This window comes from Neomonachus schauinslandi, chromosome 3, assembly GCF_002201575.2.
Source record: "Neomonachus schauinslandi chromosome 3, ASM220157v2, whole genome shotgun sequence".
NCBI lineage: Eukaryota > Metazoa > Chordata > Mammalia > Carnivora > Phocidae > Neomonachus > Neomonachus schauinslandi.
Window position 1 is genome coordinate 58,968,682 of NC_058405.1, and position 20,537 is coordinate 58,989,218.

At 34.3% G+C, this 20,537-nt stretch overlaps 1 protein-coding gene across 2 annotated transcripts in view; it reads left to right on the forward strand.

Moving 5' to 3' along the window:
- The window catches only part of SETDB2 (SET domain bifurcated histone lysine methyltransferase 2), a 55,968-nt gene that overhangs the window by 4,927 nt on the left and 30,504 nt on the right, over positions 1 to 20,537 (forward strand). The window contains exons 3-6 of one of the 2 annotated variants that reach the window (XM_044913556.1): positions 410 to 785; positions 7,686 to 7,811; positions 9,059 to 9,124; positions 12,164 to 12,260. In XM_044913556.1, the coding sequence (XP_044769491.1) occupies positions 770 to 785; positions 7,686 to 7,811; positions 9,059 to 9,124; positions 12,164 to 12,260 (305 nt within the window). In that variant the 5' untranslated portion in view covers positions 410 to 769. Of the gene's footprint in view, positions 1 to 409; positions 786 to 7,685; positions 7,812 to 9,058; positions 9,125 to 12,163; positions 12,261 to 20,537 lie in introns of those variants that run through there. The other variant, XM_044913557.1, reaches the window with a different exon arrangement.

Sequence of the window (20,537 nt, forward strand, 5' to 3'; positions counted from 1 at the left end):
TATTTTAGGGGCACCTGGGTGGCTCAGTCGTTGGGCATCTGCCTTTGGCTCAGGTCATGATCCCCGGGGTCCTGGGATCGAGCCCCTCATCAGGCTCCCTGCTCTGCGGGAAGCCTGCTTCTCCCTCTCTCACTCCCCCTGCTTGTGTTCCCTCTCTCGCTGTGTCTCTCTCTGTCAAATAAATAAATAAAATCTTTAAAAAAAAGACAACAATATTTTAAATATGGGTGATTCTTAACTTCTGTAGTTTCCTAATTTTGATATTTTACATATTTTTCCATTTAATATGTATTCTTGTTTCTGTAATAGTCTATGCTATTTTAAAAGAGCTATTGTTAGAACAGTCTTCTTTTTCTTACATGTTTTATTCTTTGTAAATATGTACCAATCTTTATTGTTTTTTTTACAGAATGTCTCATGCATCCATGGACCAAAAGATGGAGTTGGTTTTTATTTTTAAAAAGATATTATCAATGATCTGATATAACTATAAATATTCACTTGATGAAGTTGCATGGACTCATCATCAGGTTGGACTAGTGGTTATTTTTGGAAGTTTCTTCAACTGAAGTTACTATTTGAAAATTCAAGCATCCAAGAACATTGGGTTTGGAATGGCATAATGATGTATTTTCTCTGAGGACTGCAAATTTCATAGAGACCACACTGAATTCCAGTTGGATTCCAGTTATATTCTTCAATCAAAGTGATTCAGTCCTTTGATAAAGTTAATTTTGAATAGTTTTATGTTTATGAACGACGCCAAAAGATGGGAGAAAAAAATGGTAGGTTTGGAAACCATTGTTAAACATTATATTTAAAAGTGTATAGACCACTTAATGAAGCTGAATTGTGGAATTTTTAAAGTTTTTCACTACAAGTGACTATTCTACATTTGAAGGAATTTAGGATTTATTCTCATGTAGCCAACAATTTTGACAGTCTTTATAATTAATTGTGTGTCTGTAAAACTAAATCATTTCTTTAATGTACTTTTTAAAAAATACACTTTATTTTTTAGAAAACTTTTAGATTTACTTTTTAAAGAAAAATTGAAAGGGTAGTACAGAAAGTTCCCATATCTTCTACGTCCAGTTTTACTTATGATTAACATCTTATATTTGGCTGGTACATTTGTTACAGTTAATGAAACATTATTATTAACTAAAGTCCATAGTTTATTCATATTTCTGTAGTTCTTACCTGATGTCTTTTTCTGTTCCAGGATCCCACATTATATTTATTTATCATGTCTCCGTAGGGCCCTCTTGGATGTCCAGTTTCCCAGACTTAGCTTGTGTTTTATTTTGTAGTAGTTTGTATCCCAAGTATTTTGTAGGATGCCCCTCTATTGGAATTATTGATTGACTTTTTTTCTCATGATTAAACCAGGGTTATGGGTTTTGGGGAAGAAGACCATAGGGGAAAAGTGCCATTTTTACCACATTATATCAAAGGTACGTGTTATCAATGTGGTTTCTCTCTTATTGATATTGAACTTGATCATCTGGCTGACATAGTGTTATGTGGTTTCTACACTGTCAATTACATTTTTTTTCTCCTTTCCCTATTGTGCTCTTTGATAGGAAATCACTATATGCAGCTCATATTCAAGGAGTGGGGATTATGCTCCCCCTCTTTGAGAATGGAATGTCTACATTAATTATTTGGAATTCTTCTACAAGGGAGATTTATCTCCTTTCTCCCATTTATATATCTCCTTTCTCCCATTTATGTATATATTCAGTCATTTATTTATTTCAGTATGGAGTCATGGGTACTTATTTTACCCTATCCAGTTTTCTGTCCAGTACTGTTTTATTTTGTTACTCAAATTGTCCCAGGATTGGCTGTTGGGAGCCCTCTTTCAGTTGGGACTGTGTCCCTTTGACATACCTGTATCAATGTAGCTGGGTTTTTGTTTTGTTTTGTTTAGCACTTCCTTATTTTCTGGTACTGTAAGATGCTGCAGGCTTATCTTGTATATTTCCTGCCCCAGTTCTAGAGTCAGTCATTTCTTGAATGAGCCCTGGTCCCTTTTAATGGAGGATGGTGTCAGAAACCCATATCGGGGTGATAGTTGTTACTGGGCTGTCCTTGCTTGTAGGCCCTTTTAGCTAACAGAGCAAGGGATATATGTGTATGCTAAGCTATATATAGGCATATCTATAAATATCTCTATATGTAACCATTTGTATCTATATTAAGCTAAACATGAGTTTATTCTGATGTTCCCAACTCTAATCCATTACTACATCTCTCCAACATTGAGAAGCATGGCTCCCACCATCTGTTATCCATTTATTTAGTCACTCAATTCCTGTGTGTGTGTGTGTGTAGCTGTATCAGAAATGTAAATTTATTCCCAGGTAGGAAGCTACAGTTCTTGTACACAGTTCCTTTTGCCTTTAGTCTTGCAGACTACTTATTTCCAAAGTTATTTAGCTTAGCACCTTTCTACCCAGCCCTTCAGTGAGGTTGTGTATACAATTGTAATACAGTTAGATGTTCCTGTCATGGTCAGTGTTCTTTCCTGGGATCCTAGACCTCTTAAATGATATTTTGAAATTTCACTACCCTTTAACATACTTGTAATATATGGATAGTTATACAGATCATACTGTTGATCTAGTGGTCTCTGGACTGTTCATGTAGGGCAGTAGTTCTCAAACTTTCTTTTGGTCTCAGGACTACTTTATACTCTTAGAACTTTAAAATCCCTAACAGTTTCGGGCGCCTGGGTGGCTCAGTTGGTTGGGCGACTGCCTTCGGCTCGGGTCGTGATCCTGGAGTCCCGGGATCGGGTCCCGCATCGGGCTCCCTGCTCGGCGGGGAGTCTGCTTCTCCCTCTCCCACTCCCCGTTTGTGTTCCCTCTCTCGCTGTGTCTTTCTCTGTCAAATAAATAAAATCTTAAAAAAAAAAATAAAAAATAAAAAAAAAAATAAAATCCCTAACAGTTTCAGTTTATAAGGATAATATCTCTTCATATTTACTGTATTAGAAATTGAAACTGAGAAGCTTCAAAAAATAATAAACCAAACATGTTAACATAATTTACATTTTTGTGAGCAATAACTTTTCTAAAACAAAAAAATTAGAATAATATTGTTTTACATCTTTACAAATCTCTTTTATAGTTAGTTTACTAGAAGAGGGAGTCTCATATCTGCTTCTGCATTCAATCTGGTGTGAAATGTTGCTTTGGTTGAAATGTATAAAGAAAATGAAGCTTCACATAGACAAAAAGTTGGAAAAAGAAGATTTTAATAGCCTTTTAGACAATTGTGTACTTTTTTTTGATACAACTACAAAACTCAACAAGTAGTTATTCCTTCAAGGTCAGTTGTAGCATGAAATCTGAATGCATATCTGTGAGTTTTTTTACGTTCTGTTACATTAAAATCCATTGGTCTGTCTTGCACATTGAATGGATCTTTTATGATTTTATAATATGCATTGGCCACTTGGAAAATATTGGCTCAATGAATTATGCAGATTTTCCAGATGTTGACACATTTCATCGTACAGTATTTAAAAATCACATTTATTAATATTGCTACCAATCTCATCAAAGAGTGATTAATTACTGAGGAGCTATCAGGCTTACTGTGGCACATACAAGGCTTACAAATTTCCAATTTTAACTTGGTAATGTGAATTTTATCAATAAACAAACGCTGTCAATATTGAACTTCCGGGGGTAGTAGGCTCACTTTGTTTTTTCAAGAAAATGTGTGCCAAACACCCAAGTCTAAGAAACTATAATTTTTATTAGTAGTTCTTTTAAGTAAAAATAGTTTTCCATGAAAAAAAAAAAAAAGCTGGTTTAGCCTACAACTCGAACAATCTCACTAGTGCTTTTGCTTGAGACAGCCATTATCCTGTAGTAATCATTTTATTGCTTTATCATGGACATTCTTTAGTGAAATTGATGATGAAGAATATACTGGTAGTATACGGGAAGACTTAAAACTGGTAGTTTGGTGCCACTCCCTTGATTCATGTTAAGACATAAATACTTTTACTCAGCAATGCTTTTATACCATCAGTCAATGTCATTATAGAAAAGGAGCAAATAATGTCTTAGTATTACTATTAAAATGGTTTGACCTAGCGTATTGTCTGAAGGGATCTGAGGACCCCAGGGGTTCATAGACCACACTTTGCTGATCACAGACTCAAAGAGATCATAGAGATTCTCTAGACCAATGCCCTGAAGCTCTTTAAGGGGTGTGTGTGTGTGTGTATCTTATTATCAATGTATTTGGTAAATACTCCAAAAATAGTTGGCTAATAAATAACTCCTATAGCTGTGATTCTTGAGTATTGCCTCTTTACAAAGACAGTGTATATCAAGGGAGATTGGGAGACATACAGTGTAACTATATAATTTTGTCTTTCTTCTTTTACAAAGCTGCTATACTTCCCACTTCGTGATTATGTTCTTGCAGTAGTCATATCGAGCTAAGTAAGGGAGCAAGTTGGGACAAACAGTAGAGTTATAAGATGGTATTCTTCATTTCTAGAGGCAAGTAGCAATATTAGTATACTGATTTGGTTTTCAATTCAAGGACCTACTCCTGTACTTATTGATGTTTTCTAGTGAAATATACTGAAATATTTACTGTTTCAGATTATAACCCTGAACATACATAGAGTACAAAGTAAAGAAGCAAGAAACTGAAATTGTTTACATTGTAATAACCATCTAGATGGTCTACAGTTGAAATGAAAATGACTCAATTGTTTCTTTGTGATATTCATTTAACCTCTTTGTTCAAAAAAGTTATTAACTGGATCTGTTAATCTCATTTTTCAGATAAATTGGTTACCTTTTTTCTTAATATTACTGTGGTTCAAAATTTCTGTAGCAAAAAGACAGTGAAAAATGAGGGAAGACATGAGGAAAAAGAACCATTTAAATGAAAATTAAACCTAGCAGTATGAAATAATGATACCATAAAGAACAATATTAAAAACTCAGAACAAATAAATATGAATTGCTTAAATACATTCATTTATTGTACAGGCAGATAGTTTCAGTATTTTCTGATTGGCTTTATTTTCTTAAATTATATTCCCAGTGTCCTCTTCATTAATCCATTCCAAAACTAATAATTTACCCTGTTCAGTTGTCAAATAAGTTGTCTTAAGTATTTCCTGTCAGAATAATTTGGTATCATGTGTTGACATTTCAAACACAGTTTAAAATGTAACCACTGAGAAACAAAAATTCAGTTAAACCCTGATTGTGGTTTTTCAGCATCACTGCTTGTTTTCTTAGGCCATGTGAGAGTTGTATATGGTCCCAGATTATAATGCTATCAGAAGCTATTTCTAAGTACCTTTCAAAATCCTTCCCATCTAGATATCCACCTCAAATAAAGATAAATCCCTGGTATGGAGTATTGATTCATATTCATGAAAAGAAACATGGTAACAACAAATTAAGTGCCTTCACAAATAGTTTTGTCTAAAAGCAATGATTTTTTCGGTTATCTGTCAGTGAAAAACTTAATGATTTTAAGGATTCTGGGAAGGTCTTTCAAAAAATACTTGCCCACTTAGCTGAATAATATCTAAAATTCCACAGTTAGAGATTTCTTTTGTTTAAGACTATATTCCCTGTTAAATTATATATATAGTAATTTTACTAAAAATATATATTTACTATATATATACACACCATATATATATATACATACATATATATATATACATATATATATATATACTCTTTTATGTATAGTAATTTCTTGCTAAAGGCCACATGCTTATCCGTGCATCAATTCCATGAGGTAGATGCTATTATTCCCATTTCATACATACGGTCATATAGCTTAAACTGGCAGTGTGGGATTCAAATACAAATGCATCTGAATTCTAAAGCCCAGATTGTTAATCACCACTTCTGTTTTTCCATTGACCCCTGATATGCTATTCTCCTGGGTTTTCCTTCCATCTGTTTGCTCCTTCTTGGTCTCCATGATTCTCTTTTCTTACACTCATCCTTTATGTACAGAAGACCCTCTTCTCATTGTACACATTCTCCCTGATCACATCTACTCTGTGACTTCAAGCATTTGCATGCCGTTGACTCCAAAATTCGTGTAATTGGACCAGATCTTACTCTGGAGCCTGTGTACCCAGTGTACTTGCCCTACTTAAATTTCTCACTTGTTCCCTATCTTTATTTCCTATCTCAATGAATACCATTACTATGCATGTGGTTGCCCAAGTCAGAAAATTAAAAATCATTCTTGACTCCCCCCTCTTCCACTGCCACCTGAGTGACCTTTCCAAGAAACTAATCACATCATAAGAATGCTTAAACTTTTTGAGTGGCTCCCATGTTCTTTCATATAAAAATGGAGTTGCTTAGCATGGCATGAAAGGCTCTCCATGTCATGGTCCCTCCACCTCTAAAGCATTGTTCCTCATCACTTTTGTCCTGTCACATTGCATTTATTTCAAATCTTGAAACCTCGTCTGAGCTATGCTATGGGGAGTTAAAAGTAGGCTTGGTCTTATGTTCTAGGCATTGGGCCAGAGTGTTAACAGGGAAGCAACACCCCTTTTGAGGCTACTGTGGTGGCAGAATCCCTAATTAGCCAGAGATCCCCTTTGGGTAAGGTGACTTTGCCAGGGAGATATGGGACTAGGAGGCCTAAGCCTTTTGTGAAGATTTTCACCCCACTGCCAAACTTAGAGGTTCTGGGTTTAACTTTTATTAAGGAAAATGTATTTTTTGTAAACTTACTAGGCTCTCTGCTTATTAATCCTCTTAATGGCTTCTCAAGTGATCTTTCTAAAGTACAATAATTACTATGTCCCTCTTTTGTTTAAGGCCCTATTAATTAATTTTGAACATTTTATATATTTTAACATTTAATATTTTAACATAAATTTAACATTTTAGGTATTTTTGTTACTTTTAAACATGGTATAGAGATTTGCTTTTGCCAACTTATTTTAATTGTCTTTTTCATATTTCTGTTTTCAGCTTTGAAAGAATTATTTCCTCTAGGAAATTTTTTTAAGTAAACTCTACCCCCAGCATGTGGCTCAAACTCGTGACCCCAAGATCAAGAGTTGCATTCTCTACCAAGCTGGGCACCTATCTTTGGAATTTTTGTTTAAGGTGTTCACTTGCTGGACATCTGAAATATTGGCTCATCTATATAGCTGCCTATAAAAAGTTTAAACATTATTTTGCTTCATATAATTATTTTAAAAATATAGAAGACATTTTAAAAAATATTGTTGGACATTTAGTTATTTTAGCAATTGTTGAGATGTTTCATTCTAAAACCATCCACTTCCATATTCAGTGGAGGTTATATCCCTGAAACTTTTTAAATGTTTATGTGTCTATACATAGATCTACCACTGCCCTAGAATGAAGCCATTCCTTATGTCTGACAGGGACACCAGAAGTAGTACCACTAAAGTTTTCAACGTATTTTTATGTTAGCAGAAATAAGCGAAATACTTAGGTCATATTCTTTGTTTCTAGTTCTTAATAAAGAAACAATGACCAAAATCTTTTTCTCAAGGTAAATGATAGACCAATTAAATCTTGATGTTATTTAGAAACCAAGTGGATTCTCTGTAACATGTGCCTTGGGGAGCTTACAGTCTGTTTCTGTTGAGCTCTTAAGCTATTCACTTATTTTTATTTTAGGTGATGCAAAAACTTTCTGGATGGAGCTGGAAGATGATGGAAAAGTGGACTTCATATTTGAACAAGTGCAAAATGTGCTGCAATCACTGAAACAAAAGATCAAAGATGGGTCCGCCACAAATAAAGGTGTGAAGCACAAAAAACTTTCAAGACATTTAATGCTAAATATTACCCACTGACAATACAGTATAGTTCTATTTCCAATATTCTTCGTTTTAAAAGTCAAATAGTTTCTTTTGTTTTCTAAGAGCCTACCATGCATTCTGTTTCCTTTGTGTTTGTGCTCTGCTTCTATAAAAACTTGCTTTTACCATATACTACAGACACTTTGTAAAAGTGGGTGAAGATGATTACTTTGACTAACAGCTACTGAATTTATCTCTTTTTCTCTCAGGCTACTTTATCTGCCCACCCATTTTATCTTTTCTTTCTCTTTGTAACCCTTTTTGAAAGGTGATGGGTATTTCAAAAGTAATATCTGTTCATTGTACAACATTTAGTGCGTATAGAAAAATGTAACAAAAATTATCCATCATCCCATCACTCAGAGACACCTAATGTCTTTTAAAATATGAAAGTACATATAACTATATTTGGCCTGCTTTAAACAGAACTTCTCCTACTAGTCTTCTGAAAGCAGAACTTGCATTCTACATCAAGCAGTCAGTTCAGTCAGCCAAGTTTTCATTTTTTCTATTTCTTTGTTTTCAACCCTGGTTGGTTGTAGAACGTAAGATTCGATTTTTATGTAGAAACCTCCTTCTTTCCTTCAGGACATAAGATTTTCAAGCAAATTTTCTTTTGGACCATTCTTAATACGTTTTGGATGTTCATATGACATTAATCTTTTGTTTGCTTGTCCAAAAAATGGTATTGTTTTTCATTTTAATATTCCTTCTCATTCGTTTCATGAGTCAGATATATCTAGTTTTGAATCCAGTTCTACCACCTCCTTGCTGAATTACCTGGAATAAATATGTTTTTTGAGGTGTGTGTGTGTGTTGTTTTGTTTTGAGAGGGAAAGAGAGGGTCAGGGAGGGGTAGAGGGAGAGGGAGGGAGAGAATCTTAAGCAGGCTCCATGCCAACGCAGAGCCCAACACACGGCTTGATCTCACAGCCCTGAGATTATGACCTGAACTGAAATCAAGAGTCGGATGCTTAACCAGCTTAAACACCTAGGTGCTCTTGGAATAGTCAAACCTCTAAGCCTCAATTTCTGTTTCTAATTATGGTAATCATAAGAACCTCTCAGAGGAGTTAATGAAGATTAAATAAGATACAGTATGTAAATTGTTTAGCACAGTAGCTGGCACCATAAATGAAAGTGATGCTGCTAATGATTGTTTTCATGCTTTTTTCCTTTCCTTAACAGAATACATCCAAGCAATGATTCTAGTGAATGAAGCAACCATAAGTAACAATTCAACATTGATAAAGGGTATGTGCATTTCTAATCCCAATCTTGAATATTCTGTTCTTTTTTTTTTTTTTTTTTAAAGATGTTATTTATTCATTTGGGACACAGAGATAGAGAGAGCATGAACAGGGGGAGAGGCAGAGGGAGAGGGAGAAGCGGGCTTCCTGCTGAGCCAGGAGCCCAATGTGGGGCTCCATCCCAGGACCCTGGGATCATGACCTGAGCCAAAGGCAGACACTTAACCATCTGAGCCACCCAGGCACCCCCTATTTTGTTATTTTCTTGACTTGAAGCAGGCTTAATTGACTTAAGTATGTCAGATTACCTAAAGATAATGTAAAATAAAATGTAAGATCTATACTGGTAAATTACATAAATGAGTTTCCTTATTAAATAAAAAGTCCTACCCATCCAGAGATAGGAAATGCACATTTTTCTGACTCTCCTATGGAAAGAATGAACAAATGTATCTCTTCTTCAAGAAATTCTAAGACTCCAAACTACTACAAACCCACTTTGTGAGAAAAACAATACTAGAAAAGTATATTGGGGCATAGATAAGTTGGTGTAAAAGTTTTTTATTTCTAGATTATTATTAGACCATCAATCTTGTAACTGTAAACAAATTCATTTTAGAAGGAATTGATCAAAGATAATGTACCAGAACTAAGAAGAAAAAAATTAAAAAGTTGTTTTATCAGAGTCACTCTCCTATAAATCTTAGTCTATCTCCAGTTTCCTAAAATGTTGAGGAAGTACTTTACTGGATTTTAATTAATACTGCTAAATATTGTTAACAGATTATAATAATTTTAAGTGTCATATTTGGAGCCTTAAGGTTTTAAATCTCTGAAAATGCAGCCCACCATCATCAGTCTGTTTTAAAGAAAACTTTTATCAAAAGTATTCTCAATTTCAGTAGCTAATGTATAGTTTTTAGAGTAGATTCTTTAAGAAAACAGCATTTCTCAGTATTTTTCAATAGCACTTGGCATCAGCACACTCAAGAGATTATACTAGTTTTACAAGAAAGAGGCTTTTAATTTTAAATTCAGGAGGTGGTAAGAGGAACTAATTCTAAATGTTGTTTTTTTTTTTTCCTTAAACAATTTATTTCTCAGTAATAGAAAGTAAATTGGGTTTTGGGTTTTTTTGGTAATAATTTCATCAATAGAAATATTGAATATTATAATTTCGTATTTTTATATAGTTCATTTGAAATGTAATGAATTTATCAAAATAAAAGTATATGTTTGCCAGTGGTGAGCAATATTTGTAACTAAGTAATTGAGGAGTTCTGTAACTGACATTGTTGGGAAATGCAAAGGATTAAAAGCTTCCTAGTAATAAAGTTTCATGTTAGTATTGATTTTAAAAAGAATATTGAGACTGGGAGAAACAAAAGGACTTGGTGTTGAAATCAAAACAAGCTATCCCAGATCCAACCTGGACTGCCCAAACCACTAATTACTTTCATTTTCCTTGCTTGTGTATAACTGTAAATATGTGCTGTGTCCTCAAACAAAAGATTGGATACTGTTTTCTTAAGAGGGGTTATTTCCCCTTTCCTCCCTTATCTAATGATTAATTTTAAAATCTCTATGTTTTTTCAGTAAGTCTTATTTCTAATTATGCTTATATACACTTATTTTATTCATATTTGTTAGTATGGATTTATATGCCTCATACAAAGAAATTACCTAGGAAAAATCAGAAATTCTTAATTTGTAAAACTTAATTTTTAATCTGGAATTATAGCTCTTATCAACTATCAGCTTTTAAACCTTTCTTTACCTTGATAATTAAAGAGGGATAATTATTTTCCAATTAGCCAGGTAGTAGCCTTGTATTATAACTTAAACTATTATTTTATTAAACTTTTTTTTCTACACCTTTTTTTTCTGCACTAGAGGACCAATGCAAGTTAATACTAAGGCAGGATGAGAATCACTTTTTTTCTTAAAGTCCATCAGTGCATAGGAAAAAACACATTAAAAAAATATCTTTAGGGGCGCCTGAGTGGCTCAGTTGTTAAGCATCTGCCTTCGGCTCAGGTCATGATCCTGGGGTCCTGGGATCAAGCCCCACATCGGCCTCCCTGCTAAGTATGAAGCCTGCTTCTCCCTCTCCCACTCCCCCTGCTTATGTTCCTTCTCTCACTGTGTCTCTCTCTGTCAAATAAATAAAATCTTAAAAATATATATATCTTTAGGGGTGCCTGAGTGGTTCAGTCACTGACTCTTGATTTCAGCTCAGGTCATGATCTCAGGATCATGAGATCAAGCCCCATGTCAGACTCCACACTGGGTGTTGAGTCTGCTTAAGATTCTCTCTCTCCCTCTCCCCCTTCCCCTCCACCTTGCACTCATGCTCTCTATAAAACAAAGGAAAAAAAATGTGTGTGTGTGTATCTTTAAACCAAACATAGAATATACCACATATCCATTTTTCAGAATAACAGGAAATCCGTAACTTTTCTCATTAAATACACAGCTTATTTCTGTATTGTAGTCATGTTAGAGAGTAAGAATAGAGGAAGTAGAAAAAGAAAAGACAAGACATGGGATGAAATTAAGCACAGAAAGATACACTAAGTAATATGAAAAGTCAAATGGAAATATAAAAAGAGGTATCCAAATACCCTACCCTCCAAAAATGAAGGTGGCAGTTGAACAGTGAGAAAGCAAAAGATACATAAACTTTCCACTTTGTGACCTTTGTAATCATTGTTATTTTTCTACAAAATACAAGCACAAATAAGGATACCCAATGTTCACCTTAAAGGTTGATTAAAATTCAGATAAAGTTCAGACCAAACTAGATTTTCTCCGGTAGAAGTTTCTTCTATCCTAAGTCTTTTACTTTATCCTCTCTTACTTTCTTAATGTTTTTGGAAATACTGACACGTAATTTTTTGGCTTAATTTTGAAATCTTACTATGTTCGCAGATTTAAGGGCTCCATATATCTCTAATCAATAAAGATATTATTTAGATATTACAGTAAATGATTTTGAACTTGGTGTGTACCTGTTACTCATGTTTTTATTTTCTTCATGTAGATCATACATCTGTGACCCAGAATGAATGGGAAAACAAATCAGGTTCATTGCCCTCTACATCATATGGAGATTCCTTTCCAGAAGACTGTACATTTCTGTATGTATATAAGTTAAATTTATTTATGTTGTTAATACTTCCACTCCCAGAAGGAGATTTACTCTTTCTGATCATTTGACATAAGAGTAGATAGAATATATAAAAAAGACTTTTTCCCATCAAAAGCTTTAAAAGTTGTAAATTTTAGTATTTTATGTAGGATAAAGATTCATGAGTCCCTTAAAAAGTTGTTTACTTGCTAATATCCCTAGTAATCAAGTCTTTCAATAAAATTTAGTTTAAGGTTTCTTTGTGTAGGGGTGCCTGGGTGGCTCAGTCAGTTAAGTGTCCAACTCTTGATTTCACCTCAGATCATGATCTCATGGGTTGTGGTATTGAGCCCCGTGTTGGGCTCTATGCTCAGCAGGGAGTCTGCTTGAGATTCTCTCTCTCCTCTCCCTCCGCCCCTCCCTCCAGTTGCGTGCTCGCTCTCTCTCAAATAAATAATTAAAAAAAAAAATACTTCTTTGTGTAAATTATTAATATACTGAAATCTACCAAGTTGGCAGTTTTTTAACTAAAAAAATACTTTTCCTGGATTATTTATTTTTATTTTTATTTTTTTTAATTTTATTTTTAAGTAATCTCTACACCCTATGTGGAGCTTGAACTCACAACCCTGCGCTTAAGAGTCACATGCTCTACCGACTGAGCCAGCCAGGTGCCCCTGGATTATTTCTTCTAAAAGAGTATTGGAAAAGGGTAAACAGTATTTCTTTCAGTATCATTTCAGCTTTTCAAATACTTTAACAGCTCTAAATTAGTATCAGAAAGCTTATGAGAATAGGCTAAATTTTTCTGACCTTTTCTTTCTCCTTTTAGCATTTCAGTAAAGATTCCTTAGGATAACGTAAAATTGTATAAGAGGAAATCTGACGCTCTCACACATAGTCTTTATTTTTAGTAGGTAATGCCAGTACTAAAACTTTCAAGAACTAGTTTAAGGGAAGTTTCTGAAACTATTTTGTGCTAGTCCAAGGAACAGAATTTCAAAAAACAAAATGTCTTTATAGAGAAAGATTTTAAATTAATTGCCTTATTTTGTTTGTCTTTTCATATTAAATTGACAAAAACATTGTCAATGTAGAATTCTTTATTGTTTTAGGGTTTATGAGAGTTGTAGATTGACACTATTTTGCATATGATTTGCATTTGCGAATATTAGAGATGTCATTACAATTTGAGTCTGAAAGACTCATAAAACTTATTTTACAATACTTTTAGAGAAACCTAGACATTCTGGTCTTCTGCTATATAGCATAAAATTTCATTACCTTTTAAAAACAAGTTCAATCACTTTAAATCACTAAAATATAAGATTCTTTTTCATATAAATTACCACCAGTCTCCCATCTTCTACTTATTTTATTAAAAATTTTATTTTAAATCTAAATGCAGGAATTGGTTTATTCCTAAGTGTCTCTTTTTGGTTTTAAGTTCATTTTCCTAGCTTATCAGAATCCTTTTGAATTTTGAATCACCTTTTATATTGTCTTTCCCTTCTAGCTTTTCTTCTACAAATTTATTAAATGAGTTTCTAGTCTTTGTTATAGTCATGAAAACAATATTGGATAAGACAGGACCAAAGATAAAACCTTTCTGGCCCACTGCTCCTTCATTACTCTTCAGAAAGAACTGTTGGACCAACTGTGAATTTACTTACCTCTACCACTATTCCACCTACATTTCTCTATCTTACTGACAAGGCTATCAAGATTCACTGCAGTAGCATTCTGTATCATTGCCAGACATTATCAAACCTTGTCAAAAAGGAAAATTAATTTAATTTGTACTTTTCTTACCTAGTCCATGTTGGCTTTTCAAATTCTGAGTACTTAAAAGTCACATCCTTGGGGGCGCCTGGGTGGCTCAGTTGGTTAAGCGACTGCCTTCGGCTCAGGTCATGATCCTGGAGTCCCTGGATCGAGTCCCGCATCGGGCTCCCTGCTCGGCAGGGAGTCTGCTTCTCCCTCTGACCCTCCCCCCTCTCATGTGCTTGTTCTCTCTCATTCTCTCTCTCTCAAATAAATAAATAAAATCTTAAAAAAAAAGTCACATCCTTGATTCTCTCTTCTAGAAGTGTTTAGAGATGAATATTAAACTAATCATTCTTTGCTTTCTGGAATGTTCCCTTTTTACCTATTTTTAAAAAATCAGGGCAGCATTTTCTCATTTTTCATTCATATTTGAAATTTTTTCAAGACCTTGAGATATGATTTGTTTGGGCCTAGAATCTTAAATATGTTTAAATTAGCTTTGTAGGACTCCTTTTAAATTATCACAGACTTTAATTTCTTCTTTTAATTTTTGTCTGGTCTTTCCAACTGAGGGCAGTACTTATGGATGGAAAAGATGAAGACACAATTGTTTTTGAGCTCTTCTTTCTGTTATCAGCCTTGTGCTTCCTTTCCCCCAACAAATTGTCTACTTGTCCAAACATAGCTTTAAAGTTTTTGTTGCTGTTTTATTAGAATTTTGGGGAACCTCAGTTCTTAGTAGGCTTGAACCTTTGTGAGACTTTTCTTATATGTTCACATCAAGATTTTGTATTCATAATTGGTCTTTTTTTCTTTTGTACATGTTCTTTTAAAAATCTGAGCTTCCCAAAGAAATTAGTTTCTCTAATTGCTTTCTCATCTCATTAGGATTATTTGTGATTACATAATCAGAACTTCATTTCCTTAGAACCTGCAACTCTCCTTGTGCTGTATTCCCACTCAGAGGTTTTGTCCATGAGATCATACCTAACTTTGAACTTTCTGAGATCTTTTCAAATAAAGAGATATTTCTAATTAGACTCAGGGTTTTCTTCCTTTGCTGTTAAGAATTCCAAGGCCATGTTTCATTCTTGATCAAAATTATGTTTAAATAATTCCTTTTGGGGGCATCTGGGTGGCATCTGCTTTTGGCTCAGGTCATGATCCCAGGGTCATGGGATCAAGTCTCACTTCAGGCTCTGTGCTCAGCGGGGAGTCTGCTTCTCCCTCTCCCTCTGCTGTTGTCTCACTCTCTGTCAAATAAAATCTAAATAATTCCTTTTGTATTTCCTCTGTAGATTATGAGCTTATTACTTATTTTGCTTTTAGTAATTAAACATCTAGCAAGCCATTAGTTACATAGGCAGACTGGCAAACTAAATGGGGAATAATTTAAGCCAAGGGTTCTCAATCCCAGCTGAATTGTTCACGGTCATACAGTTTGTCAATGGCAAAACCAGAGTGAAATCTTATAACTGATAAAAAACAAAAAACTCGCCTTCTGTATTTTATTCTATAGTTGATTTAAATTTCTTCTCCTTATAATTGAGCTATGACATAGGTAAATGTAAAAAAAATTTTATTCAATAATAATTCAAAAGTATCTACTTTTGTGATGTTAGGAAACCTGGCTTAATTCTTTTTCTTAGGTACTTTGTCAGGAACACATACCTACACAAGCCAGCTTAAGTAGTGGAATTTATTAGAGATATACCAGACATGCAGCTTTGGCTAACATAAATGGTGGATATAGGCTTGCCCCACTGTGAAAAGACAGAGATGTGAATTTAAGCCATTTGGCTTTTCACATAACATGCATACAAACACCCAAAAGAGGTTTTTTAAATGGGTGCATACACACACATACATCCCTAACCTAAATATAAACACACGTAAATAAAATGAGGTGTCTTAAGAACAGAAAATGTAACACAGCAGGCTATATAGGGACTAGAATTGGAACTGGAGAGTCAGTACCTGAGGTCAGGGTCAGCATTTTTTAGCTCTGCTTCTCTCCATCTGTTATCAGTTGGTTCTTCTGTTCCCACATAGTCTAACATAGCTGTCCCAGCTAAGCACTATATGATCTGCTAGTGCTAGTGTCACCTCATGGTATATTTTTTTTATGTATTGATACAAATTCTTGAGATTATAAATAGCACAGTGTGAATATATGACCCAACAGCTTTGAGTACACTGAAATTAAAATGGCCACCTTTCAGGTGCCTGGGTGGCTCAGTCGGTTAAGCATCTGCCTTCGGCTCAGGTCATGATTCCAGAGTCCTGGGATCGAGTCCCACATGGGGCTCTCTGCTCAGCAGGGAGTCTGCTTCTCCCTCTCACTCTCCCTCTCTCTCAAATAAATAAATAAAATCTTTAAAAAAAATAAAATAAATGGCCACCTTTCAGAAGAGGATGACCAAAGAAAGGATTGAGCAGAAAACAAATATATCTACTACAGTTTTTAAGATAACTATAGTTTATATAGGTTTTTTAAAAAAAAATATGCCCCTTCAGTGGACATCAAGGATAAGCGTGACTTTTTACCTCAGACTTGCCAAAAGCTAGGACATTTATTGACAAGTCTCTGAAGCCTTGCAGGTCAAGGTGTCTAATAACAAAACAGTTCTCAAGCCACATCCAAACTGAGCAGCCCCTATCTGGAAGCTAGCAAACAGATACAGACAATACCATGTTTACCTACTTATCCTTTGTTTACCTCCAGCATTTTTATATTTTGGGGGGCTCAGTAACTAGGTTTATAACACTATGTATAGGATTGGGGTTTTTGTTTGTTTGTTTTACTATGTTAGTCACCATACAGTACATCATTAATTTTTGATGTAGTGTTCCATGATTCATTGTTTGCGTATAACACCCAGTGCTCCATGCAATATGTACCCTCCTTAATACCCATCACCAGGCTAACCTATCCCCTCACTCCCTTCCCCTCTAAAACCCTCAGTTTGTTTCTCAGAGTCCATAGTCTCTCATGGTTCATCTCCCCCTCTGATTTCCCCCCCTTCATTTTTCCCTTCCTTCTCCTGTTGTCCTCTATGCTATTCCTTGTATTCCACACATAAGTGAAACCATATAATAATTGACTTTCTCTGCTTGACTTATTTCACTTAGCATAATCTCCTCCAGTCCTATCCATGTTGATGTAAAATTTGGGTATTCATCCTTTCTGATGGCTGAGTAATAGTCCATTGTATATATGGACCACATCTTCTTGATCCATTCATCTGTTGAAGGCGTCTCACCTCTTTCCACATTTTGGCTATTGTGGACATTGCTGCTATGAACATTGAGGTGCATATGGCCGTTCTTTTAACTATATCGAGTGTCTTTGGGGTAAATACCCAGGAGTGCAATTGCTGGGTCATAGGGTAGGTCTATTTTTAAATTTTTGAGGCACCTCCACACTGTTTTCCAAAGTGGCTGTACCAACTTGCATTCCCACCAACAGTGTAAGAGGGTTCCCTTTCTCCACAACCTCTCCAACATTTGTTGTTTCTTGCCCTGTCCATTTTTGCCATTCTAACTGGTGTAAGGTGGTATCTCAATGTGGTTTTGATTTGAATTTCCCTGATGGCTAATGATGATGAACACCTTTTCATATGTCTGTTAGCCATTTGTATGTCTTCTTTGGAGAAGTGTCATGTCTTCTGCCCACTTTTTGATTTGATTATTTGTTTTTTTGGGTGTTGAGTTTGAGAAGTTCTTTATAGATCTTGGATATCAGCCCTTTATCTGTAGTCATTTGCAAATATCTTCTCCCATTCTGTGGGTTGCCTCTTTGTTTTGTTGATTGTTACCTTTGCTATGCAGAAGCTTTTTATCTTGATGAAGTTCCAAAAGTTCATTTTTGCTTTTGTTTCCCTTGCCTTTGGAGACGTGTCTTGTGAAAGAAGTTGCTGTGGGCGATGTCGAAGAGGTTACTGCCTATGTTCTCCTCTGGGATTGGTTTTGTTTTGTTTTTTTCTAGTAATGTATCTTCATTTGTATAAGAAAGTTAACTTTTCTCCCCATAAAATGGGATTGAAACTAGGTTACTTTACTTCTGGAGCTTGTAGTAAGTTGGTTTTCTTTGACTTTATGAAATGAGGCACAATTTAGAAAAGAGTCACTTCTAAGATTCATATCAGTGTTTCATTTCCATGTTTTTCTGCTTCTTGTTTTCTAACTCTGCTTCAGTATAAAAGGTACTTCTCCCTTTGTTAATTGCCTAATAACTCAAGCCTTCTATCTCTTAATTTTAATTAATTTAGTCACCAGAAGAGTACATTTAAGCCAGGTTGGCTAACATTTTTGAAATCTTAAATTCCAAATTACCAGTTTTACCAGCATGTTTACTATTACAAATTTTAGTCCTGAGTAGGTCTAATTGTGTATTGTTCCAATAATGACTAACTTGGAGCTGTACTTATTGTCACATGAGGAGATTATGTAAAAGTACATTGTAAACTATAAACTGCAGTACAAACATTAGTTATTATTTAAGAACTAAGGATAACCCAGATACTTCCTCTCTCACATGTACCCTAAGTTAATCTTTTCATATTCAGAGAAGAACTTTTCAAGTCATCAAACTAGTATTCCATATTTCCCTTTCCCAAAAAAAGCAAAACAGGAACAAAAGAGCATAGTTGAAATAGGGAAAATCAAATAAAAAGATTTGGAGAAAAGGATGCCACAGAAGCCAGTCTGAAGCGTAATTTATTTGGTTAAGGCAAGTTGAAAAGGAAAATGAAACATTTGGTTTGCTAGTTATACAACCCTGTAGGTGTATAAATAAAATCACATGAGAGTGAGTAACCTATATCAAAACAAAGAACAAAGCTGTGAGAGCCTAAGAGAATTTATTACAGTGAACATTGAATGAAACAAGACAGAGGGGAGGTTATTTCTTAGGTAGACAAATAAATAGAAGTGCTCAGAGTTTGGAGTGTACTATGCTTTATAAGAAAAAGTGGTAGGAAGGAAAGTAGCACTTAAGAGAAAAGCAATTCCAGGCACATGCTTTAAAAAACAAGGAAATATTGGATACCAAAATAAATAAATGAATAAAAGCAATACTAAAGTGGACAAGGCTAAAGTTAAATGGAAGAGTAAAGCAAAAGGTGCATTATAGAATATATTTCTTACTGTGGAATATATACCCCCAACATTATTCAAAAATACTAAAACAGATTGAAATTATTTAAGGGAAATAAAACCTTTCCTCATGATTCTTCTGGTTTTTTCCCCCATTGGATTTGCCTTAATCTTTTAGCTACATTCTCATCTAGTATTTTTTTACTGTCTTTTCAAGAAATTTAAAAGATTAAAAACCTATAAAGGAATACAGCAAAACCCAAACACAATCTAGAATTAACAGCTATTAACATTTCGTTGTACTTGCTTCCACTTTCTTTAAAAAAATAGAGAGAGAGAGAGAGTCTCTTTGATCCATACCTAACTTCTTACTATGACAAGTTCCATTCCCCTATCTGCCTTCCCAAGAGCATCACTATCATCAATTATTTCTCTAGTTAATTTTTTAATATTTATATAGTCACCAACAATATATAGTATAATTGTAGTTTTAAAGTTTCATGGAAATATTCATACATGTATCATCTTGTTTTTCTTAGTATTATTTTGAGATCTAGTCATATTGCTGTGTATAGATCTGTTTCATTCCCTTTAACTCTTGTTTGGTTTTTCATAATGTGAAATACTACATTTTACTTATCCATTCCTTTAAGGATGGGTAATTAGGTTGGTTTTAAATACTTCCTATTTGTAAATAGTAGTGCAGTGATCAGTTTTATCCTAGTCTTTCATTTAAGAAAGTGTTCATTGTGAAAGTCACCTATTAAGGAGATTAAAGATGTAATCTGGGATCTATAAGATTATCCAAAATGTAGAAGAAAAGGACAAATGGATGAGAAAAAAAAGAGAATGATGAATAATTACCATCCTAAAAAAGAAGCTACTAACAGAAAACCAGTAACTCTAGTGAATGCTACAGAAATGCTTTCAGGATCATCCCTATGTTATAATGTTCTTTAGAAAATGTAAGCATTTCAAGCGAAAGTGGTAGGATTAGGGTCAGTGTGCTGCTGTTCATGGTGAAGGAGATCACAATATCTAAACTAGGATTCAGAATTGCTCTGACAACTCAGAAAATAAAAATACATATCTTTTCCATTTATAAATTTGGTACTTATAAAAATATGAAATGTAGATATTTTCAATATATTTTAAAAATAATGTAAACCTGCCCTACAAAAGCATTGCTTATGGAAAAATCTGCCATATTTTATTCTGAACTGAAACAAAAACACTAGAAGCTAGAATAAGGGAAACAGAAACAATAAAAAAGATAACTTCTGAGTGTAAGAAAATATCAAGTCTGGAGGTAAAAGGCTTCACCAAGTACCATAGTAATGAAAATTGCTATTAGATAAACACTTGTTAAAAAAAGTTTTAGTATCAAAGTATAAGTATGTTAGAAGTATTTAGACAAAAGCAA